At 54.4% G+C, this 25147-nt stretch overlaps 1 protein-coding gene across 1 annotated transcript in view; it reads left to right on the forward strand.

The window, feature by feature from the left end:
* Positions 1-1139: 1139 nt before the first annotated feature.
* The window catches only part of RND2 (Rho family GTPase 2), a gene marked incomplete at its 5' end in the record, with an annotated part of 29768 nt that continues 5760 nt past the window's right edge, over positions 1140-25147 (forward strand). The window contains 2 exon segments of the mRNA XM_034756029.1: positions 1140-1227; positions 20960-21069. Of these exon segments, the coding sequence (XP_034611920.1) occupies positions 1140-1227; positions 20960-21069 (198 nt within the window).

Genomic DNA, 25147 nt, shown 5'->3' on the forward strand with positions numbered 1-25147 from the left:
GGGGGGGATGGTCTGTGGGTGCGGTGGGGGTTGATGGGGGGGCTGTGGGTGCGGTGGGGATATTAAGGGGACTGGGTTGTGCCTGGGGGTGCGGTGGGGGGGAGCTGGGGGGATGGCCTGTGGGTGCGGTGGGAGTTGATGGGGGGGCTGTGGGTGCGGTGGGGATATTAAGGGGACTGGGTTGTGCCTGGGGGTGCGGTGGGGAGAGCTGGGGGGATGGTCTGTGGGTGCGGTGGGGGTTGATGGGGGGCTGTGGGTGTGGTGGGGGATATTAAGGGGATTGGGTTGTGCCTGGGGGTGCGGTGGGGGGAGCTGGGGGGATGGCCTGTGGGTGCAGTGGGGGTTGATATGAGCTCGGGGTGTGGCGGAGAGTTGAAGGGGACAGGGGTGCCCCCAGGATCTGAAGGGGGCTGGGGGTGCGGTGAGGGCTGAATGGGGCTGGCGTTCCAGCTGGGGGAGCTGTTGGTCTGCGTGGGGGATTTTGCGGGGGGCAGCTGGGGGAGCTCAGGGGATGGCCTGTGGGTGCGGCAGTGGTTGGGGGGGCTGGGGGTGCGGTGGGGGATGAAGGGGACTGGGTTGTGGCTGGGAGAGCTGGGGGAATGGGCTGGGGGTGCAGTGGGGGTTGATATGAGCTGGGGGTGTGGTGGGGAGTTGAAGGGGACAGGGGTGCCCCTAGGATCTGAAGGGGGGCTGGGGTGTGGCTGGGGGGATGGGCTGGGGGTGCGGTGGGTGCTGAAGGGGGTTGGGGGTGTGGTGGGGGATGAATGGGGCTGGGGTTCTGGCTGGGAGAGCTGGGGGTCTGGGTGGGGGATTTGGGGTGCAGCTGGGCTGGGGGTGTGGCAAGGGCTGGGGGTGCAGTGGGGGATGAAGGGATCTGGGGGTCTGGGTGGGGGATTTGGGGGAGCACAGGTGATGGCCTGGGGGTGCAGTAGCGGATGAAGGGGACTGGGTTGTGGATGGGGGAGCTGGGGGTCCGGGGTGGGGGAGCTGGTGTCTGGCCTGGGGGTGCCGCCGGACGCTGGCTGGGGTCTGTCAGGAACGGTTACAATACGCGATCAGCTCCCGGTGCTGACGCTGGGGCAGGATCCGCTCGGCTCCCTGGGGCTGCTGACCCAGGCTCATCTCGTCTCCTCCCCCAGAACTATGTCCCCACCGTGTTCGAGAACTACACGGCGAGCTTTGAGATCGACAAGCAGCGCATCGAGCTCAACATGTGGGACACCTCAGGTGAGGGGGCAGACAGGCCGGGTGGGGGCGCAGGGGAGATTTTGTGGCTTGGCTGGTAAATGGTCATGAGAATGTTGCATCCTGGATTCAGTAGTCAGGACTGGGACCCCTCTTTTCCCCTCCTGCCTGCTGGAACGCCCTTTCCCTCACCCCACTCCTCCTGTTGGGGCCCCCAACTCTCTCCATTCCCTCTCCTGCTCTGCCCCATCCCCCCATTGCTCCCCACGCAGGTTTGCAGAGCCCCCTACTCCCAGCAGCCCCATCCAGACCCTGTGCTCTTCCCTCCCCAGGGCACGACAGCTGCCCCCAGGAGGAGGCAGCCTGCCAGCTTTGATGTGCTGGCATGGGGTGATGATAGCAGCCTGGCTGCTGATCTTCCCTGTGTGGGGCACACACCAGACCCAGCCGCAGATCTGTGTCTTCCTCCCACGCAGGGAATCGTGGCAGTGCCCCTTGCCCAGATAGGTGAGGGGTTTTAAAGTAATACAGCAGAATTAGTGACACCCCCGATCCCCACAGGCCATAGGAGGAGACAGAGTGATGGGTTATTGGGGGAGGCCAGGGTGGGTATTTTCATAGTTTCCTACGATTTGCCTTGCTGGGACTCTTCTAAGACCTATGGAAGTTGGACCTTTGAACTGACAACTGCGTTGTTCTCACAGAAACTAGAGATGGGGAGGTTTCTTGGGTCCTTTCTACCTCTCCTCGTCCCCCCACCCCCCTCCGGGCCAATGCAGGGTCATGCCCTACACTGTATTACAAGGGGCTAGTCCCTGAGGGTTAGAAACTCTATTTCCATCCCGCTTCACCAAACCCAAACCCACTGAGCTGAAACAGAGTGCAGCTACCTCCAGGGGTGGGATTTTTCTGCCAGTTTGTGCTGTTTTTATTTAATCCAGTTGTAAATGTCTCCAGGGCCTGGGCTTTTACCATTTCCCTTGGGAGACTGTTCCGTAAGCAGCATGAGCACGTCCCCTAGGAGCTATTCCTGACAGTTAACCTAGATTTTCCTTGTTATTGGAAACCTGTGACTCCTGGTTATTATACCACCTTGTACCAGGCCAAACCAATCTCCCTCCGTGGTGTGGGCAGCCTTCACATCCGTCTATTATCGTTACACACCTGCGTGCGGCTGTAGACCCACTCTGCATGCTGTGTGCACTCAGGACGACTGGCTTTCCCACTAATGCCTACTTGTTCCTTGGAACTTGCACTGTTGTTTAGAAATGTCACTGGCTGCATTCGGATACTGGGGTAGTGTCCATGTCTTCCCTGCGCAGCCCTGTGCTTCACGGCACCCTCACACAAGCCCAGTTGTTCCCCACGTCTGGCCCAACACTAATGCACTAAATGACACAGTAACCCCTATAGATGGATTGTAGCTTGCACTAATACAGCCTCCTAGACGTGCTGCTCTACACTACGTTCAGTTGCTGTACGGCACTCAGTGTCTTTCCTGTTTTGGTTGTATAATGGATACAATTGCGTAATAATAAAACCAGTTCTTCTGTGCAAGGTGAGGCCAGCAAGAAAAAGGGAAAAAAAGCTCTCAAGACTGGAGACCTCACCTTGGTGAGGAATGTGCTGTAGGAAGGTTCCTTTCTCTCATTACTCTCTTCCTTTTGACAAATGGTTTTGGGTTTTTGTTTGTTTGTTTTTTGTCTGCGTCCTTGGCTGAGATCATGCAGGAAGCCATAAATACAGCCCTCCTAAACCACAGAGAGCCTTACGAAACGGGATGCAACAGAAGTGGTTTATTTGTAGCAGTGCTGATAAAATGTTGGCATTTAGCAAACAAATTTGGGTGCACCTTTAAATTTAGCCAAGACCTGGCTGGGCGCTTGTGCTAGAAATCTGCTGGGAAGGTTAATTAAGGCTCTTGTTTATTTTTTCCTATCGATGACTGTTGCATTCAGAAAGAGAAGTGAGATTCTATTCCATATGAAACCTTAAGTCGGAATTCCCTCGCTCTCGAATGTTGAAATCTCACCCTTGCCTGATAGTTTAATTTATAGCTGTGGGATTAGCACCGTTTACCCCTGGTAGCTGGTCTAGCTCTGCGGTGCAAGAAGCAGATGTGAAGTCCTCACTAAGGGCTTCCTGACCTGGGAGACGCGTGCGCTGCCGAAAGGTCCCTCTGTCTTGCGAAAAAAGAGGGTCTTTCCCTTTGCAGGAGCAGCAGCGGCAGTGAACTGGTTGGCAGGGCAGCTGTTGGAGGTGGTAGAGCAAGGGATGAAACAATGAAGTGGAAAAGCTTCAGCTACCAGTGTTTACTTAGAGGCAGAAACTGTGGAGACGGAACACACAAAGCGATGGCTCAGAGCTGGGAAATGACTGAACTGATGTGTCTGCATAAAGTCCTTCCGAACACCCAGTAACAAAAGTTCAGCAGAAGTTGCACTGCTAAACTTTTCGGGCCTGTTAACGGTGGGGTACAACATGGGCTACACCAGCCTGGTGCAGTGGTGAATCAGACACTTGGCTTGCTAGGGAATGAGGTGGGAGCAGAAAAGCCTGTCATTCTCATGGCTTTTTGTCTGTGCATACTGAGTTTTGTTATCCAGGATAATTGCCTCGGATTTGCTTGGGGGAGTTTCTGAACTGTGGAACCTTGAGGCCTGTCCCCAGCAGCTCAGGGGTAGGGTAGGATTGTTCGAGACCAATGGCTCCGCGGTGGGCGTCTGCATCTCAGAATTAAACACGGCAGCTTTCGAGTGCATGGCAGCATGTTTGACGCGCTTGGTGTTTTTTAGGAATTGTCCAGAACGTTTGCTTTGATCTTACAAATGTTAAAAGAAAATGATGCAATGAAATGGTTTTAGAGCTCTGTACATGTTGTACACCTGCATCACGCTCTGTGTAACGCACTGAGTTCTACCCTTTTTTTCTTTTAAACAAAAGAAGTGAGTTTTATCCAACATTTATCTCCCTTTCTTCTTTGCTGTGAACGGACTTTGATTCATTCTCACTCCTTCTCCTTCGGAAACATGTAAACCCTTCGTTAATGGGTTATTGTGGAGAGAGGTCACTAGGTAGCGTCCCAGATAAATTCCCTTCCTTTGCAGCTTGAATTGAACTATTCAAGATCTAGTTCTTCAGTAAATAGTCCTGCAAAGCAACACACACAATTTCCCCCCATAATCAAACTGATATTTTTAGCTGTAGACTGTGAGCCACTGTTGAATTTCCACTTCCCTTTGGACACACTTGTCAACAGAAGCTTTGGGTAAAATAAGTTTCACACAATAGCAAATGGAAGCAGCTGAACTGATGGGATCTGGAGCAGCTAACTGCCCCACTGGTGCAAAGTGGCAGTCTGCAGGATGCTCTGTCTCTAGACTGGGGGCTACCTGCTGCCCCTTTTAACTGGCTTCCAGGCAGGGAGTATTGTTCCTGCTACATTCCACCCTCTGCTGGAGGGAAGGGTGCTGCTGGGTAGCTCCTTCTTTTCTCCTTTTGAGACTGTGCTTTATATTTTTCTCACTCGCCAGCTCCTGGTAACTGAAGCTGAAGTCCTGGGCTTGCACCCTGCTGGGATTTGTAAAGAGACCTGAGCTGGGGAGCTGCCCAGCCATTTTTGTCCTTTGCAATTAGGTAGTTGTGAAAGTGTGTAGAGCTGCACGGGGTGGTCCCGTGTCCAGAAACGAGCACTAGTGCAAGAGCATTCTAGTTCGAAAACTCCCTCTCTTGGAGCTAAATGCAGCCACAGCTCGTCTGACTGCACGAGATGCCTGTTGATAATCGTGTTCTAAACAACGATCTTGTGTGCAGCTCCTGGGAGCAGCTTGCCTGAGGCTAATGAAGCCAGGTGACGTGTGGAGGAGGCTGGCTAATGTAGGCCTATCAGGTTGAATTTGCCCCTCTTGCTAAGTGGCAAATCCAGGCTCTGACATTAGCAGATGGCAAGGGAACAGGTAAATCTAGTTAGGGAAACGTTATTGGAGGGTGAATGCAGCGATGAGAATCAAATTAATCCCAAATCATACTGCAGACTTGGATTTTTTTTTCTTGAAAATCTTTTAACCCTTAACTCTCCATTTAGTTTTTCATAGTTGGAAGGTGGCCCTGGCCTAGAATAGAATTCTTGGCCCCGAAAAGCCTTCAGCGAGGGTAAAGCCTCCTGTGCAGATGAGGCCAGTGCAAGCATTATGCACCTGTCCCCAGGAATTTCACCCCAGGTCCTGAGAGCACAAACATGCATTCAACAATGAAGAGAACAAGAGGTTGGTTCAGGTGCCCTGGCAGACGTCAGTCGTGTTCAGTGTTTGTTTCTTTGTACGTCGGTCCTACACCCAGACACAGCGTGAGAGTGAAATCACATCAGGTGCCATTTTACAGCACAGCAGGGACGTCCGTTCCTCCCCCCCGCCTTTTTTATGTGCATTTTGGAAGCCATTAAGAAGCAGTTTGATGCCCCTGCGTGAAAGGAGGTGGGGAGGCGGGGACAGCCCACCTGTCAGTCTGGAGAAGAGGAGCATTTTGCCTGTGGAGGGGGGCCCAGGGCTTAGGGAACAGCTTTGCCAGGTCCAGGACTCCAGTGGGGAGCTGCGGTGCTCTCACTGCAGAGGAGAGATTGCTTTGCCGCCTTTCAGCCGCATGGCGCCTGCATTCTGGTCTCTGTGCTCATGGAGGTGCATGTGCTGGCACAGTCTGGAAGTACCGGTTGCACTGGGAGACTCTCATATTTGTCTTGTGACCCTGGTGGCTTGGTAAATAATCTCCCCCATCAGGGCTTGCTTCCTCCGCAGATCTCAGGAGTGGTGCCTGAAATCTGATGTGGGCAAGGGTTTTCCCCCTCCCCTGCCAGGCGTAGCGAGAACCTGCAGCCAGCTGTTAAAAGGGCTGGGTAAGTTAGTGACCCCTCAGGACATTTTTGCTGAGGTGAGGCTGTGACATTTCCAGGCCTCTGAGCGGGTCTCCACTCGGTGGATTGATGGCTGGCCAGGTAACAGGGCTAGGCAGGTTGGTTGTGTTTTGGTGATTTGGAGGGGAGTGGGGAGGTTGCGTTCCGTGAAGCTCCAGGCATTGGTCACTGGCCTTGCTGGCCCAATGGTCTGATTAGCTATGGAAAATCTTGCTCTCTATGGGAATGGCTGGTGGGTTCAGCAAGTCCCTCTCTCTCCAGCAGTGCAGTGGCTAAAGGCTTTGCTTGCCCTCTTCCCGGTGACCGAGCTCTCCAGCTGAATCCTGAAAGGGGGTGACTCAGAGTTTGCAAACTGAACGCTGCTTCTGCCCACTCCTTGCCAACAGTCGCTGCTGCCCCCACGTATCTCCAGTGTGTTTACTGCAGCCAGCTCACACCAGAGTGACTTTCTCCCATCCACCTCCCTTTCTCCTCCATGGCTCTGGTGGTAGCGTTCCTTCCCCAGCACGCCCTCCTTTGCTCTGGTTACTGGATTTGGAGAAACAGCCTCCAATGACACACGGGTCGGGAACCCCTCTCCGAGGCCGTGGGACAAGCAGCAAGTCAATGGGGTTTGGTCGGTCTGGGATTTAATCCCTCTGTTCTCTCCCCTTAAAGGGCAGGAAGTGAGCCAAGTAATCCGAGGCCTCCTTTGTGCGGTGGAGTTCAGACCCGTGCAGACAAAGCCGCTGCCGGTGCGAACGGCCAGCACCCCTTGACACCAGTAGCACTGCACTCTCGTCCTACGGCGCCCCCTCATGCAGACAGGCAAGGCTGCAGTTTGCATTGCAGCGGCTTATCCTTGCTTGGGACCCGGGCACGCCTTGCTGATGCACATCGCGGGCTGCCTGTTGATGCTCGGGGGAACTACGCCAACGGTGTAGCTGGCGTGGATCCTGGCCTGACTCTGTGCTTTGCACTGGCTCCGATTCAGCCCCCTAAAGGCAGTTAGACAGCACCGGTCGATGCTGAAAAGAATGGGCCCCAGAATTCACCGCCTGTAGGAGGGACAGTGGGAGTTGTAGTGTAGCTAGGACTCTGGTGCCTTTACCACCTATCCTGTCGACCTGCTAATCTCAGGGCTTGGGCGATTTAAGCAGCGCCGTCTGCCTGTGCTGCCGCTTGCAGCCGTGGGGCTGCTTCGGCGCAGGGTTGCGGGTTGTGTTTTTGCCTCGGTGGTTGTGCTTTCAGGACAAGAATAACACCGTGAATCTGGACTTCTCCCCCACCCCCGTTCCCCTCTGGCATTCAGCAAGCAGGCTGCCGTGCTGTGGTCTGGAGTGTGGGAACCCACCGCTTCTGATAACAAATCCCTCTTCAGTGGGAGCTCGTGAGGAATGTTGATGAGATTAAGGAGCTGAATAGGGTTGGGGTTTAAGGGTGACCTCGCCATGGATTCTTGGTGCTTTCTCATTCCCAGAGTCCCAGGGCAAGTGCCTGCAGGATCACCACGGCGGGTTCTTTTAGTCCCAGGGAAAGGACGAGAGAGTTCAGTGCCACTCGCTCTCTGAGGCAAAGGAGAAATGCAGAGCTGCCCTTTCATCCCAGAATAACTCCTCAAATGCCCCCCATCAACGTACTTGTGTCCTGCCTCAGAACAAATAAGTAGTTAAGCCTAAAAATATGTGCAGCTGGTTCACATTCTCATGCAGGTCAATAACCAATCGGACAGCAGTTTAGGGAGTCGCGGGGCTAGCGGCAGAAATGCTGATGCTTGAAATAGATTTCCTGTGTGTCTGGGAAGATGCTAGCAGAGGCTGATTTCCCTGCGCAGGGATGGCCCAGGGGTCATTTAGCAGGACAGGGGTAAATGGGATTGGAGCAGGTCTGTGCAGCAGTGAAGTGAGGAGGCGCTGGGGTTTCGGGTGCTGGGGTGCTGTGTGGCACAACAGTGAAGGTTTTCTGCCAAGCAATGCGGTTCTGGCCCCGACATGGCAGGGGCAGGGCGTGGCTCTCTGCAGTGACAGGCATTTCTCCATCTTGCAGGCGGGCTGGCAGCTAACCTTTCTACAGGCCTATAAAGCATGCAGAGACTTGCTGGTGGACGGGGCTGGAGAGGCGGTAGTGATGGGAGTGTGACTGGTTTAGGAGTGAGAGGCGGGTGTTAAGGGCTGTGCTGCCACTTAGAAGCAATGGGTTCATTCCCTGCTCTGACACACACTCCCTGTGGGACCTTGGCCCAGTCACTTGCTCTCTCCAGACCATGCTTCCCCTTCTGTACAATGGGGAGAATAATGCTCCCCTTCCCCAGCTCTGTGTCTCTTCTAGTTGGACTGTAAGCACTTTGGGGCAGGGACTGTCTCTTCCTCGGCACATCTGCAGCGCCCAGCTGAATGGCGCCTGATTGGGGTTGCTAGCACAATACACAGCAATACAAATAACTGTAAGGGGGAGGGGAAGTTTCCTATCATGGCAGGCGACATAAACAGAACTGCAGAAAGCCCCCTGGAGCAGCAAGGAATCCGGGCCCTGCAGTAGCTTATCTTTATAATAGCAAAGGGGCCGAGGCAGCCAGACTGGTAACAAGAATCCCACGTCTTTTCCCTTCCAGAAATGCGAATAAACTTCAGTCTGGCCCATGGGGGTGGGAGCTGTGGGGGAATGCCAGAGTCCTGATTTGAGGGGGGTGGGGGTGGCGGATCGCACAAGGTCAAGCTCGCTGTGAATGAGCCAGAGCGACATGGCATTCCAGGACCCTGCTCCACTGGGGAATGGTGAGGATGCAGCATTCCTTTCATGCCAGGCTCGCCAAGTTTATGAGCTCCAGCCCTTCGTGCGGGCAGAAGCCCCCGTGCTCTTCGCCAGGCCAGCCATTTGCCAGTTAGACACATGGAACTCAAAGCGTGGAGCATCTCCGCTCGTTGGGAGATAGACTCATAGACTTTAAGGTCAGAAGGGACCATTATGATCATCTGGTCTGACCCCCTGCATGCTGCAGGCCACAAAACCGTCCCTACCCTTCCCTTGACTCTGCTGATGAAGTCCCCAAATCCTGTGTTTTGGTGACTTCAATTGGCAGAGAACCCTCCTGCTAGCGATCCCTGCCCCATGCTGCGGAGGAAGGCGAAAAACCTCCAGGGCCTCAGCCAATCTACCCTGGAGCAAAATTCCTTCCCGACCCCAAATATGGCGATCACTAAGACCCCGAGCATGTAGGCAAGAGTCTCCAGCCTGACCCTTGTTAGCCATTATACTATTTACCTGCTATTGCTCGGTATTCCTCAGCTAATATGTTTTACCATTAAACCATTCCCTCCATAAACTTATCTAATTTAATCTTAAAACCAGACAGGTCCCTCGCCCCCACCGTTTCCCTCGGAAGGCTGTTCCAATATTTCACCCCTCTGACGGTCAGAAACCTTCGTCTAATTTCAAGCCTAAACTTCCCCATGGCCAGTTTATATCCATTCGTTCTTGTGTCCACATTAGTACTAAGCTGGAATAATTCCTCTCCCTCCCTGGTATTTATTCCTCTGATATATTTAAAGAGAGCAATCATATCCCCCCTCAGCCTTCGTTTTGTCAGACTAAACAACCCGAGCTCCTCTAGTCTCCTTTCATACGACAGGTTTTCCATTCCTCTGATCATCCTAGTGGCCCTTCTCTGCACCCGTTCCAATTTGAGTTCATCTTTTTTAAACATGGGAGACCAGAACTGCACACAGTACTCCAAATGAGGTCTCACCAGCGCCTTATACAACGGAAGCAGCACCTCCTTATCCCTACTAGATATACCTCGCCTAATGCATCCCAAGACCACATTGGCTTTTTTCACCGCCACGTCACATTGTGGACTCATAGTCATACTCCGGTCTACAAGAACCCCTAGGTCCTTCTCCTCTTCCGTTACTTCTAACCAATGTGTCCCCAGCTTGTAACTAAAATTGTTGTTAGTCATCCCTAAATGCATCACCTTACACTTTTCACTATTAAATTTCATCCTATTTCTGATACTCCAATTCACAAGCTCATTCAAGTCTCCCTGCAGAATATCCCTATCCTCCTCCGAATTGGCAACGCCTCCCACCTTCGTATCAACCGCAAACTTTATCAGTCCACTCCTGCAATCGGTTCCGATGTCAGTTATAAATAGATTAAATAAAATGGGTCCCAAAACCGAACCCTGAGGAACTCCACTGGTAACCTCCCTCCAACCTGACAGTTCACCCTTCAATATGACCCGCTGCATTCTCCCTATTAACCAATTCCTTATCCACCTCTGGATTTTCATATCGATCCCCATCTTTTTCAGCTTAACCAATAATTCCTCATGGGGTACAGTATCAAACGCTTTACTGAAATCCAGGTATATTAGGTCCACCGCATTTCCCTTATCTAATAAGTCCGTTACTTTCTCGAAGAAGGAGATCAGATTCGTTTGGCACGATCTGCCCTTTGTAAAACCATGTTGTAATTTATCGCACATGCCATTAACCTCAAGGTCCTCAACTACCTGCATGAGCTCGGTTGGCCCCAGAAACATTCCCCTGTGAAGCCCAGTGTCATGGTGCCTGAACCAAGCTACGCCGAGGGGACCTGTGGGCTTGCCACTTCCGTTCCTTGCTGTAATCCAGGCAGTGGATTAGGAGGCACCAGGGAGAATCTGGAATGTGCTTGTGGTGCCGAAAGCCCCTAGCTTCCGGATGTGTCACGGTCACGTCCAGAGACTTTTCTCATTCGTCTATTTCATCAGCTGCCACCAGCGTGATACTAGCATCGGGCTGGAGAAACTGGGTGCGCTGCGTGTGCTGGAGCCAGTGCCCAGTCACTCTGAGAACTGGCTGCTAGAGCGTCGCCAGCCAGGCAACCAGAGACCACCAAGCCCTCTGTGTTCACGTACCCATTCTCACTGGCCCAGGGAGCCAGTCTCCACTCCTTTCCCAAGCCAGGCCATCTGCACACCACCACATGCTCTGGGGCATTTAAAACTGCTCCCTGGGACTCCTTGAGACAGCTGCCATCTGGGTTAGAGACCTGCCTGCTCCACTGAAACCCTGCAGAGCAAACTGCACACGTTGCAGAGGGGCTCCCAGGTGCTGGGCCTGGGGCTTTAGATGGGTCTGGTCCTGGCTTCCCTAAACTGAGTGTGCTGCATGTCTGGAAACGCCCTCGGCCCAACCCTTCCCAGTCCCAGTGCTCCCCAGGAGAAGGGAAGGGGCTGGTCTCTCAGGGTGGTGTGCAGCAAAGCTCGCCTTATGGACCTTCTGGAGCCGCTCCTTCCTGACGTGCCTGGGCTTGCTGTATGTCTTCAGCCCCCAGCAAGTGCGGCTGTGTGAACCAGTGCGGTTCTCTCCCTCCGTGAGCTGCCACAGCCATGGTGAGAGTTTGGCACCAGCTCCCTGACCCTCGCCTCGACTGGGGGATTCCTCTGCCAATAACGACACAAGCTGGACTTCCTGTGCGTGACAACTGTTCAGTAACGAGACCCGGCGAGAGGCCCAGAAATGCTCCCCCAAAGTGGGTAAATCCCACACCCCCTTCATCCTGGTCACCTCCATTCGGAAAACCCACCAGCTGGGCCAGTTTGTAATTTACTTGTTGACTTTTTCTATGTGCAGCACAAGAATTAGGAGCAGAGGTTAATTGTCTGAGCTGATTAGCTGTTGTTTTAGTCATGCGCTTTCCGGATGATCGCTTACTCTGCCTGGTGTTCGCTGACTTCGGGGTTACAGCAACAGCGCAGAAGTGTCCTGCCAGGCGCAAATCTCCGCTAAGACGCTCGGGGTATTAGGCTGTTGAATCGCCTCCCCCAGATCCCCACTGAGGACTGGCCTAAAGGTGGCTGAATTGATCTCGTTAAGCTGTAACTTCTGCAGAGCAATTCAGGGCGTCCTTGGCCAAAACTCCTTCTGAAGTCCCTGGGCGTCCTGTCTCCCTGTGGTAAATGCCGTTCATGGGGGAGTCTCAAGATGAGGCGAGAAATGCGTCAGCAGGTGCATGTTGAGAAAGTCCTGCTTGTTTGGTTGTGTTGGGGATGGCATTTTGATGAGGGGGTCGGCTGCAGCTGGGTTTCTTTATGTCGCATTGTTGCATTTAATAACGTTAGGGTGCCCAGAGCAGCAGATAGACGTCTTCCGGCTTGTTTTAAGTGCCAAGAAATAACTAAAATGGGGATAACAAGACTTTGTGAAGGGCTTTGAGATCTCTGGGTGAAAAGTGCTGGAGAAGGGCCAGGTACAAGCACTGCATTTCGTCTGCAGACACGGAACCGCCTCCAGCTGCAGCAGGGTGGAGGTTGGAGTGTTCTTGCTTCTGTTCTCCCTTGTTTCACTACATCCACTTCACCTTTGGTGTCATTGACCTTTATCTTTGATGATAAGAATAGTTGCTACTTGTTGCTGCATTGTGCCACTCGTGCTGCGAACATCCCTGCTCTGGATTCTGGTGCATGCTTTTGGGCTTCCTGGCTGCTCGGTTGTCCTGCTATCCCAATTAGCAGGGCCCTGACTGCCGGCTCGCCTGGGTTTGTCACCAGAATTCTTTGCTTCCCGCCTCTGCCACTCACAATTCCTGGCCTGAACTGGGACGTACACCATGCCACCGCTTGAAATAAGCTTCTTGTATCAGGAGGGACTGCATTCTCCACCACTGCTCACACTGAGCCGCTAGGCTGGGGTCATGGATCCTGGACCTCTCTTTGTGCCCAGCTGAGTTGGGGTCAGGAGGGCACCCAGCAATCTCCTCGGGAATATCGCTGCTGCCTGCGAATCAATTGACAAGAAATTCCTCTGACTTTTATTCAGGGGGAACGGGGCTTGTTTCAGATCGGGAGAACGAAGCTGATCTCTGAGCCAAGGCACGAAAGCTCTGATCATCTTCCTGACTTGACAGCTACTGCTGTATAAAAAGCTGCAGGAGCTAATTTCATAGAATCTCAGGGTTGGAAGGGACCTCAGGAGGTATCTAGTCCACCCCCCTACTCAAAGCAGGACCAATCCCCAGATAGATTTTTGCCCCAAATGGCCCCCTCAAGGATTGAACTCACAACGCTGGGTCTTAGCAGGCCAATGCTCAAACCACCGAACCAAATTTCTTAGCCTCCTGCTTATATTGCCCATCAGTTCTAGCTATAAAGAGGTGGGACATTTAAATATTCTGCTCTGTCGTATTCCAGAGACATCGAGCCAGTTCTCTTTGAATGCCACCTTTTCTCTGTAGTTTAAGGATTGTAAAGTCGTTCGGGCAGGGACCCTGCCTTCCCGCACCTCTGCAAAGAGTCGGTCAGATTGCGGGTGCTATACAAATAACAACCTCTCTTGTGAAGCTTTTATTAAATGGCGTCTACACTGCCCCTGTTACAAATGGGCCTGTGGTGTCTTGGGGTTCTGAGGGCCCATAGTGCCATTCCTATGCTCTGACGATGGCTTTTCCACTGGATACGCAGCTTGGAAGCACGTGTATTCCGGAAAGTTTTTGCAAGACGGGAAGATGCATCAGAAGGAATTCCAGAGAGTGGGACAGAAAAAGCTCCCAGTCCAACGGCTGGTATCACCAGCAGTTGAGTGCTTTGTTTCCGGGCCAGTCCCCGAAGTCAAGGATCTGGGGATGTGTCTGCAGTCGGTGCACATGGATTCGTGTAGCTGTTGGTGAGCGTTGCACACACATCTCAGTGAAGGGATCTCTGCAGGGCTGGGCCCATCCCGAGCTGGCAAGCTAGTGGCTGGATTCCCATGACATGCTTGCTTCCTGTAAATGCCAGCTGGGCCTTTTACAGACAAATATTAAAGAGCCTGCAAACCCCCAAACCTCCCCACACTCTGTAGTGGGAGGGACAAAGGGACCAGGCGTGCCCTCGCAAGGCTGTTTAACCAGCTCTTGAAGGCTGGGGTGCTTTTTCCCTGCACTCTCCCGGTGTTCAGCGGGCCCTCGGGAGCTGCCAGGAGACGGGGGAGGGCGTCCCCTCTCAGTGCATCTGCAGAGAAAATGGCACCAAACATTTCTTAGAAAATCAGCTGGCCGGTTCCCAGCTCCCCATGGGGACTGGCCTGGCCGTTGTTTACCAAAGACTTCTGGGAAGGCTGCCACTTCTGTCCCTTTCATTCACTGTCAGGTTTTCAGTCCAGGGTCTTTTACACTTCTTTACTTCCCCTTGGACAGGTCCTGGGAGGGGGACAATAGCGGGGCTGTTATATACGATCTGTGCCGTTCTCATGCAAATGAGCTGCCTGCTGCAGGAGGCTCCATTCAAGGACACCTCAAAGCACAAAGGTGGATGCGGGAGAGAAAAACCCAACTGCATTTATCGCTCAGAAAGGCTTTGCTCAGACCTGTGAGTTGCAGGATTTTGCAGAGGGCAGGAAGGGAGCAAGGAAGGGCCAGACAGGGGGTGGCATCTGCTGGCCGGGACTGGATGGAAACAGTAAGGCAGCTGAAGGAAGGGGTTTACACTGGGTTCAGGCTTGTCTCTGTGAATTCTCCTTCTAGACACAGCTGAGGAGTGAGCAGAGTGAGGAGGGGCCAGCAGCCCAGGAAGGGGGGGGTCTGCAAAAAATAATTTGTATGCATGAAGCCCACTTCCCTCAGGCTTGCCTTGGGGCATCATGTTCCCTCCCTGTTCTGCTCTTATCCCATTCGTGGACCACTTGGTGCCGCCAGAAGAACATCCTGTCCTCTCGTAGGGTGACCAGATGTCCCGATTTTATAGGGACAGTCCCAATTTTTGTTCTTTTTCTTATATAGGCTCCTATTACTCCCCACCCCCTGTCCCGATTTTTCACATTTGCTGTCTGGTCACCCTATCCTCACGCAGCAGGGAGGTGTGGCTCGCTGCTCCCCAGTGCATGGCTGTGCCATGGAGGAGGCTGCAAGTTCAGCCACTGGCACCCAGAGCCCTTGTGCAGCTCCATACCTGGCCGAGGGGTTCCCAGGCTGCTGCCGTGGTAGAAAGTTGGATGCCACCTGACTGGCGTCTGTAGATTCACTCCGCGCCACCTTCTGTGCTGCCTCTGCCCTGGCTCACAGCCTTTGCTCATCCACCCATTCGCTCTTTCTACCTCGCTGCCCCTGTGCAGCCCTTCACCGTGGGCTAGCCCCCTGTCCAGGGCTCATGAGCTAAGCAGGGCTATGCTCAGAGCACAGTTGGCTGGGAGACCCCCAAGGGGAGACTTGGGTGCTGCAGGAAGTGGTCTTTTCCCCAGCAGGGGGTGCTCTTCCCTCTGAATAGGTGTGCATGACTGCCCTGCGGTGATGCTAGGGGGCATTGTGCTGATGGGCCGCTGCCCACATGTGGCCGTCACAGATCCCACCTGGTTGGTCCTGCTGGGGTAATCGCAGTCGGCCGTCAGTCCCCTCGCAGTCGCCGAGGCGCTTACCTGGCCCCTGTTGCTGTCTGACCCCTCGCAATCTTTCATGCATCTGTCCTCACTCACTCTTTGGGAAAGCGGGGCTGTTATCCCAGTGGCGAGGCAGAGAGACTCGGTGAGAACTGAACTCATGTTTCCTAAGCCCCAGACTGGTGCTCTGACCATCCTTCCTCAGTCTCGTCCTTCTTTACTCCCCGTCCCAAATGACTGTGTAGATTTGCTGGGTGCTGTCATATGGCTGTTGTCTTCCAGCCTGACGGGGGGCTGGGTGAAGTATTCCTTTATCCCGTGCGTTTCTAAAGCATGTTGGGATTTTCACAGGATGAATAAAATCTGCTTTATTAACACCTCCATCCTCGCCGGACCTGCTGGGGCAGTGACTAACCGGGAAAGCAGTTGCGTTTAGCTGGCACGTCATGTAATATTAACTCCGGGATTGTAGACTCGGAATCATAAAGTGGCGGGATTGGCAAGGCTCTGTGTGATTGAATGCTGGGCTTGTTCCTAAGGCAGAGTTTTGTTCTCCCGCTAGTCCTGATCCGTCCCCCAAACGCCCAGGGTTTCCCAGCCTGCCTGGGGGGATGTTTGTGTATCCGAGTCACGCCTGTGGATTCACAGCCTTTGCGGCTAGAGAATGAACCCGCTGTCCAGCTAAGGGCCAAGCGGTATCTCCCATCCAGGGTGCGAATGCTGACCAGAGGGGTGGGGGCTGCAGGGTGGCTGTGTGCTGGGAAGCTGGGGGTTGTTTACGGCTATGGCCACACGGCCTCCCATATGTGATCTGAACTGGGAGTGGAACTGGAGCGTTGCATAGCCGGCTGCCATGCCAGGACTGGCAGAAATGGTGTGAACCCTCTGCACAGAGCCAGGGCCTTCTGCGAGCACCAGGCGCGAAAAACGAGCCGAGCCCCCTCCCCGCACAAAGCGGAGGCTGAGGGTGCTCAGCTAGTGGGCTTGTTTGCCCGGTGCCTGGGAGCTGGGACCCTTCTAGCGAAGGGGGGGCGTTCGCAGCAGGCTCTGCAATCTGGGCTGGCTTGGCGCCTCGTGCTCGGCACAGGGAGCTGGCTGGAGCTGCTGCCTCGCTCTGTAAAGGACGTTCTTGGCAGGACTCCAGGAAGCCCTGCAGCATCTGTGGGTTCTGGAGGGAGAGTTTACAGCGAATCCTCTGGGGCGAGTGTGAGGCTCCAAGACTCTGGCCCCTCGGCAGCTTTCTGTGCTGCGTAAGCTGGAGCTGGTGGGGGCCTCCTGCCCGGCCCGCTGGGGCTCTGCTGTCCCAGCTTGGAACGTGCTAGTGTTGGCTGGAGGGGCCCCGGGCTCGGCGGCTCGTTATCGCTCAGAACAGCTGAGACGCAGCAAACGGAGCTTGGCACTGTTTGGTGTAAGGCCCCAGCGCCTTGCAGTCCCGTGCCCAGCACCGGGAGACTCCTGGCTGAGTCACCACTCTGGCATGGCGTTGCTAAGGAGAGGAGCGAGTCACCTCTGAATTTCAGACGCTTGGTTTTATTTTTGACAGTGACTTGGGAGGCTGACTCAGTCTAGTTAATCATGGACAGATGCCCATCGACCTTATTTCCTGCAGACCTGGGTCCAGAAGGGAGTATGTCCTAGGCAGTCCTGGCAGGTCGGCTCCACAGGCCCACGAGCCCGTGCGTGCGTTTGAAAGCGCTAAACCGCAGGTCTCCAGGGCGTCTCGCTGCAATCTTTGAAAGGCGTAGAGTGGTCAGCGAGCCAATCAAAGCCAGAGTCGGCGTTGGGGGAACCAGGGCCTTTGGTTGTCAAAGTGTTGGCTGCAGAAATTCTAAAATGGCCCCCAGGCAAATTTGAGAGGCGTTTCCCCGAAAGACCATCGGAAAGTCTGGGTCTTAGGGAGATAGGAAACCAAGCCCCTCCTCTGCTCTGCCTCAGAACACCTCTGGCTTCGGGGCTCCTAGGGCAGGCAGAGACTGCTCCAGCCCTTGCCGTTCACGGCTGGAATGGACTCTGGAAAGCGGGTGGGTTTCTGGACCAGCCAGGAGTGACACGGGTGTGACTCCAAACTCTCCTTCTGTGCCTCTCCCAAGCTCCTGAGTTGGGGGCAGCAGGTCAGGGGGTGCGAAGGCCATTCTGGCCTGGAGCCTCCCCCCATCAGCAGGAGGCCCCCGCTGCCCTGGCAGCCCCCGAACAGTGAGTGCATGCTCACGCGGCCGGAGAAGCTGCCGAAATGTGTGTGACTCGGGAGGGTAGTGACGCTGCCGGTGGTGCACAGACTAAATAAAGGGCCGTGCTCCATTACTCAGCATCCTCGCCCAGCCAGGCGTGCTCCGCAGCCCCGCGGGATCCGCTGCAGGAAATGGCATGTTGCTATGATACAGTTTGCTGTAGCAATGACTGTGCTCAGAGGAGCCGAAATCTGCACAAAAGGGAAAGTCGCCCAGACTGGAAGAGGGGAGGAGGCATCCAGAGACCTTTATTTAAACCTTGGGAACTCTAACAAGGGGGTGTGTGGGGCAGGGTGTCGTGGGGGGGGGGGGCGAGGGTGCAGTCCTGCCCACACAGGGGGATAAAGGCTCTATACAGACTCTGTCCAAGCTCCTTTGAGCGCACAGAGATCTGTGCTGGGTCCCAGTGCAGCGGGGGGGCCCCGTGACCTGTTCTGACGGCAGAGCCTGTGTCTATCTGTGCCAGAGCTCGAGCTGCCGAAGTGGCTTTGGAAGAGGGGCCTGGAAACCGGCTGCCTAGCGGAGCTCAGCCCTGCTGGGCTCTGGCTACCTTAACCAGCACCCTCTGACTCAGTGGGAGCAGGGTCCGCTCGGTGCTCTGAGGGATTTGCTGGTGCCAGATCTGCCAGCCACAGACAAGGGGATTCGGGCCTAAGGCTGGGCCAGGACTCTCCGGATGGGTCCGCAGGGTGCAGCGTTCCGGGGGCTTCAGCTGCTTTCTCGGCATGCCGGCTGCCTCCTCCACAGACGAGCAGCGTGCTCCCACAGCCCTTTCCCACTGGGCACAGCAGGGGCGGGCCAGGCTTTCGGGCAGTCATGGCAGGTGGGAGCACAGGCAGCTGGCTTGCCCTGCTGCTTTGGTGTCGTGACTGGGGCACTGGCTGGGCATCCTCCACCTTCTAGGTGCGATGTGCAGGGGGCTCTCGCGTGCAGGCTGGTGGGGACTCCCCCTCCTGGGCCAGGAGCCTTAACTGGCCCAGACTGCAGCATCTGAGTCCGATTGCTCAAAAGCGGGTGCCCTGTGCTGGAGCTGGGTCGGCTGGGGCCCCCCTCTGCCGAATTTTGCAGTGAGTCTGAATTCCTCCAGTCCCCAGGAGTCCGGAGTGCTCAGGACTTCTGGAAAATCCGGCTCAAGGCGTTTTGGGCTCCCAGAATGGGAGACCCCTCCCCAGATGGGGCTCACGCTGGGACAGATGTGACCCTAATGAACGGCGCACGTCTGAGATTAGCAGACGCCGCTCCCTCTGTACAGTCCCATCTCCAGCTCCCTCATAGCCTATCTCTGCGGCTCTGGCTCTGCGTAAGCTACGCGGTAACAGCGTCCATTCATTCATACAGTTTGCAGTGTTCTTGTGGCTGTGTTGGTCCCAGGCATGAGAGAGACAAGGTGGGCGAGGAAAGCATGTCTCTTTCACTAGCGGAAACAGGTTACCTCACCCGCCTTGTCTCTAGGGTGCATGGCGAGCTGATTCCTGTCTGGTTCCCCGTCCCCAGCCTTCTAGGTTTCCTGAACACTCACTGGGCTGTTGGCTTGTGGAACTGCACTGTCTGTCCTGTGATCTGCTGACCTCCCCTCCATGGTTCAGGGGATTCCAACATGCAGCCCACAACTCCACTGTGTTTCAGTACCAGGCCTCGGCATGCAGCACTCCACCCAGCGAGCAGATGGCAGCCCTGCACAGCACCTGGGGGCTGGTCTCGGGGTTCTGGCATGGCCCTTGGCTGGGTGGAGTTGATGTGTCCTGCCCTGTGATAGTGGGAGGGCTCTGCAGGGTTAGCACGTGTGTCCCGCTAGGATTCCCCAAAAGCCCGTTGAGCCCTGATGGTGCCAGGGGGGCTGCCTGCTGTGCCGGGGGATGGGGAGATCAGAATGTTCTCCCTCTCTGGGTCTGAACAGGGAATGAATAGGTCTCCGTGCTCAGCCTGTCCACACAGACGAGGAAACCCTGCTCCGGGTGGTTTATTTCCCCCTCCCTCCATGGAGGAGAAGGATATTTCAATGGGAGGCAGTTTGGGGCAGCGCCTTGTCCTCTTGTCTGCCAAGTTCCTGGTTGGTGCTATGCGTTGGCCCGTATGGCGGAGCCTTCTCTTAGCCAGCGACGGGGGAGGAGAGCTACATTCTCATGGCCAGAAACTCCGGCAGAGAATTAGCCTATTCTCCTCTCACCCTTCCGGAAATGTGAACTGTCATCATCCATAATTCATCAGGCGCTGCGCTCCATCAAGGGGCCATTTGACACCAGGCCTGGGTGTTCGGACTCCCTCCCTCGCAGTGGGAAAGTGCCCGCCAAAAGTATTCCCAAGGGGCTGCCGACAGGAAGCGTGTCCTGTTTCCGCACCCTCGGGGTGGGGGATTCTTTTGGTGAAAGAGGGAAAAAGAATCGTGAATTCAACAAGGACTCGGGTGTCTCTGCTTCCCCGTTTCATAAATGAACAGCTGCTGCTCACCCCTCCGGAAGCTTAGGCCATTGTAAAGCCAAATATAAAGCTGTAACAGTGTTTTTAAGTAGCAGTGAGCTGATTGCTCCATTACTGTTTACTGAGGCATTTACAATCGCACACAGAACGCACTTCAAATAAAAACATGATGGGATGCCGACGTTAATGGCTGACATTTGCATTTGAGGGCTGGCTGGGTGGGTAGGTAGCAGTGCACGCACCCTGCCAGCTCCGTCAGAAATTCTGCAGAATACAGAACTGGAGTTCCTCTATGGCCTATTCTCCAAACACGGCACATTCTGTACCCAAAAAAGGGGGGAATCCGGCTGACTGTGGTGGGGATATGTTTTCTTCCAGGTCATTGATAAAAATGTTAAATAGTGCAAGGCCAAAAACAGATCCCTGCAGGACCCCACTAGAGAAACACCTGCTCAGGAGTTCCATTTTCAGATCTATCTGTTAGCTGGCTTTTCATCCATTTAACATGCCAGGTTAATTTAATATCATTCTAGTTTTTAATCAAAATGTCGTGTGGTACCAAGTCAAACACCTTACAGTAGTCTTAGTATATTACATCAACATTATCACCTTTATCAACCACACTTGTAATCTCATCCAAAAAATGATATCAGATTAGTTTGACAGGTTCTATTGTCCATAGACCCAGACTGATTGGCATTAATTATATTACCTGGGCAGTTCTGTAGCGATGTCGCCATCAGCTGTGCCTGGAATTAACATGCTGGCACCTGGGAGAGTGAACAGGCCCGCCTGCCTGGCCTGCCCTCGCTAGGCTCCAGGAATAACTGATCGCCTAGCTCCTGTCTAGTACAATCCAGGGGTGTGGAACATGTCTCCACTAACAGCTCGCCTCCCTCTCTCTGTTGCAGGCTCAGCGTATTATGACAACGTCCGCCCCTTGGCCTACCCTGATTCGGACGCCGTGCTCATCTGCTTTGACATCAGCCGCCCAGAGACGCTGGACAGTGTACTCAAGAAGGTCAGTGTCCGATGCTCTGTCATGGCCGCTGTCCCATGAAGCAGGCTGTGCCAATACAACCCAGGGTGCCTCTCCCAGAGGCCTGCTGCTCCTCTGGGAATTTGTAGCCTGAGGCCTGTGGAAATGGGGTCAGGGCATTGCCAAGGGCCAGGTGAACGCCCTGTTGACCCTCTAGGTCCGGCAGTGTGTCCTGGCCGTTGTCTAACACCCAGCTTAGAATGGTGTCCAGCTCTCCGCTTGCAGGGACGGGAACCTGAGTGGTGGGGCAAGATGGCCTATGCACACCTGCTCACCCGGTGCGCTTCCCCCTCCCTCAGGGTGCTCACACTGCCTGGGAAAGGACCAGCTCTTTCCTGGAGTGAGTTTCCTGATGCCTGTGCCCTTCTGGAGGGGCCAGTCCCCTGCCGTGAGCCAGGTCCGAGGCCACTTTTCTCATCCCTACCCTTGACAGCAGCTACTGCCTCCCCCACCTGGGCTGCCGCAGAAAGTGACACATTTCAATCTGAAAGGAGCCCGTATGAATAATGCAGCTCCTGGAGTGCTGGAGAAGATGGCTTGGCTGGTGTTGTTCTGTTTTTAATGAAGACCTCGGAAAGCGCTGTGCATCTCAAAGCCCTGGTTAGCACCCCCAGGAGCCGGTGCGCTAGGAATTAGCTCACGGCAGAGTCGAGAAGTGGCCTCCGGTGCCCATTTTCTTGTGACTGGAGTGTTCGTTAGCTGGCTCAGTCCCCCTCGGGTCAGTGTGTGCACCATGGAGAGGACGGCGATCAACTCCCCACAGACTGACAAAAACATAACCAGCTGTGCCACTGAATCTCAGACCTGTCTGAGAAGAAGATGAATTGGCACGAGGGTGCTGGCCAGGCAGGGAGGCAGAGGGCCGCAGTTGGTCCATGGCCACTTGGATGCTGCCTGCCACTGGCAGCATAAATCTGAGCCGACCGGTCAAGCTTCTCCATTAGCAGCCAGAGATTTGTCTTGGGGCAGTTTAGCACCTTCCAGCAAAGCTGTTGTGTGTGCCTGGTAATAGTATGTCAGATCTTTAGCGCTACCCAGGGATAACAGAGTTTGGGTAGAACTTCAGCAGACCTGCATGCGCTATGTGGTGCAGAGATGGGAGGCTACCAGGGACAACCCATGGCACTGCTGGGAACGGAGCTGGGGAAGCACTTCCCTCTGGGTTAGCACTGAGTGACCCAATGGCCCAGAATTTTGCTTACGGGTATCATGCTGTCGGAGCAGCCTCCCTTCTGGTGAGCTGCAAAACCCACACCTGTGACCCGATAGCACTTCCTGTTACCCCAGCATCCTGGCCAGACTCGGATGGGCCATTACATTCCGTCGACTGAGAATCCTCCTGCAATTTCCAGTAGGGTCTCACTGCGGTGCACCACTGCTGTGCTCTGTGAAATAGCTGCTCTGTCCCACTCCAGAGGGGCGCCGTGACTGATATCTGCTTTGAAAAGCACTTTGGAGTCCTGTGGAGTGAAAGGCCCTAGAGAAATCTATTGTTGCTCCCGCTAACAAGCCCCAAGATACTGGACTGGCCCAGACTCTGGCTTCTGAATAAGTCACATTGTGGTGTCTGGCCTGGTGACCCCCCCCCCCCCAAAGTTTGGCCAACTGCTGAGCTGAAGCAAATGCCTCTTGTTCAGCTGTTCCTGCTGATAGGGAGCACGGGGAGGTGGGGCTGGGACTGCGAGATCCTGGCGAAGGGGACAAAGACCCTTTAACAACTCAGTCAGTGGCTCAGTGTTTGAATCCAAAGCAGCTCCCTGGATCTGTCTCTCGCTGTGTAGAGGGCGGAAGGCGGCATGCGGACAGTCAGGAGACTCATTGCCCAGTTTAAGGATCTGCAGAATAATCGCGACAGCAAATCACTTCCACCTTAATGAGCAAGAAACCCACTAATAACGGTCTTGAGCTGGCATTTATTTACGGCTCTGTCTGCAGACATTCCTGCGCTGTTAAATGCAAGATCTTCCCCGCACAGCCTTCCCAGATGCCTCAAATACAATTAGGCAATGTCTTTTTGATATGGCAACTTAAAATAAACCCTAAATCACCAGGGATTTCTTAAGTACCTCTGAGTAGATGCCTTGTTTCCTTTGGCGCAGGTTTTGCAGCCTTCAGAGGTGAGGAGAATGCCTAAGACACCATGAAGTGGAAATAGGGTTTAGCTTTTGATATCAAAGAAGTAAGGATAATAAAGCTGTCTATTCCAGCCCTGGTTCAAGATGCTAATTCAGCAGAGGAATCTTTATTGTCACTGTCCATCTGATGCCTAGGATGCAAAACCAGAACGAGTGTTTGATTCATGGAGCCTTAGTTTCTATAAACAGCACCTCGCACTGAGGGGGAAGGAGCCACCTGAGAGAATCCAAACAAACATCTTGCTAGTTTATACAGCCTGGGCTTCCATGGTGCACTGCCTTAATCCTGACAGGTCTTGGTAGTGCAGCCCTGTGCCTGGGACCTACGGCAAACGCCAGTCCTTGTGTGCCCCTCTCCAGCATCTGCCTCATGCAAATTAACTTCCGCCTGGTTACAGACCAGAATCAGGCCCCTCTCTCTCCAGTGCAGGGGACTGGGTGTCATTTCGGGGCTGCAGTAGTTTGGAGCCTAGTTCGGGTGATCCTGCTGCTCCACCTTCTCCGGGATCTCTATCCCCTGGAAGAATGCTGATGTTTGCGTTCAAGCTACAAAGGAATTTTAGGCACCTGCCATCAGAAGTCTGAGTCATGGCAACTGGCAGTGATGTCCGAGACCGTGGAATCTCCCGTGAGCTGTGCAAGCAGCTGCTGGTGCAGACGCTACGCATGTCCCTGGCCCCAGGTGTGGACAGGCTGTGGGGAAGCAAACACGGAGCCCCACCCGCCTGGTGGAATAGATGGTTTTTCTCTCTCTCCAAGCCCAGCTGTGGCTGCTCTGCCCTGATGTTTGCAGAATGAAACTGGCGCTATTCTGAGCCATGAATTTTTCCGTCAGACCGTGGGCACCAGGTCATTTTTTAATTGCCTGGAATATTTTCCCATCAGCTCCTCTGGTAGGATATTGCTAGTTCTGAGTCAAGGCTGGATGAGTTGAGATGCTGGGAGTTTCTGCTCACCGTCTGGCTGCATCTCCCAGCACTGAGCACGTCGCCGGGTAGCTGACTCCAGATCACAGCAAGGGCGACCTAGACAAATCTTCTTTGGAGACGGGTGGGGGGCGGAGCGGTCACAGGGATGGTTTTATTTTCTGCTGTAGTCACTGAGCTGCATGCTGGAGCTTCAGAAGCTGCCAGTTAGAGCAGAGGAAATGGCCGTTTTGATGCCCTCGCTTGTTCCTACAGGGCTCCCAGTTCCTAAGGCCACGGGCCATGGCTGTGTTCTGAAGTCTGATGGGCTTTGATGGCTCCCAACTGCAAACCAATTCCGTGTTTGCTGTGCAAATAGCTCCCTGCTGACTGCGGTGTCTTGGAAACAGTTGTGCAGAGGGCTCAGCTGGGGCACCCTTTGAAGTGCCAGATCTGTGCACCAGACTGTGTGGTCGTTACTTTTCCATAGTTAAGCCCAGAAGTGGCCTCCTGGGGGCCCACGGTGGGGGAGGGAGGCTTAGGCTTAGCAGGTCTGCAAGGCACATCTGGAACAAGTGAGCAGAAAGCCCCCTATTCAAGAGACACTTTGCGAATTCCCTGCCTGTGACAGTCAATAACGTGCCCTGGTGAGCTAATCACCCTTCGAACAGTTGTGACCCCAGCTTGGAAACGGCATCTGCACTGGCGGGCTTTGCAGCTTGTCCCAGCCCATGAAAGCCTCATGTTCGATTCAAAAGGCGACTGTCCCGGTGTTTTCCCATCCTGGCCTCCAGGTACCCAGCCACTCCCAGCATGTGCGTTGGCCGAGCGTTTGTAATGGGATATGGCAAAGTCCCCTCTGGTGTGTCTAGCTTCAGCGAATCCAGGTGCGGTTTGCATACCCCTTCCCCCCTCCACCCCTGTGTCTCATGGACCCTGGGCCTCTTTGACACCAGTCCCCATCCTTGTGCCACTGATTTGGGTTTGCTGGGGCTACTCCCGGGCAGGGTAAACCCATGT

Source organism: Trachemys scripta, chromosome 23, assembly GCF_013100865.1.
Source record: "Trachemys scripta elegans isolate TJP31775 chromosome 23, CAS_Tse_1.0, whole genome shotgun sequence".
Classification (NCBI taxonomy): domain Eukaryota; kingdom Metazoa; phylum Chordata; order Testudines; family Emydidae; genus Trachemys; species Trachemys scripta.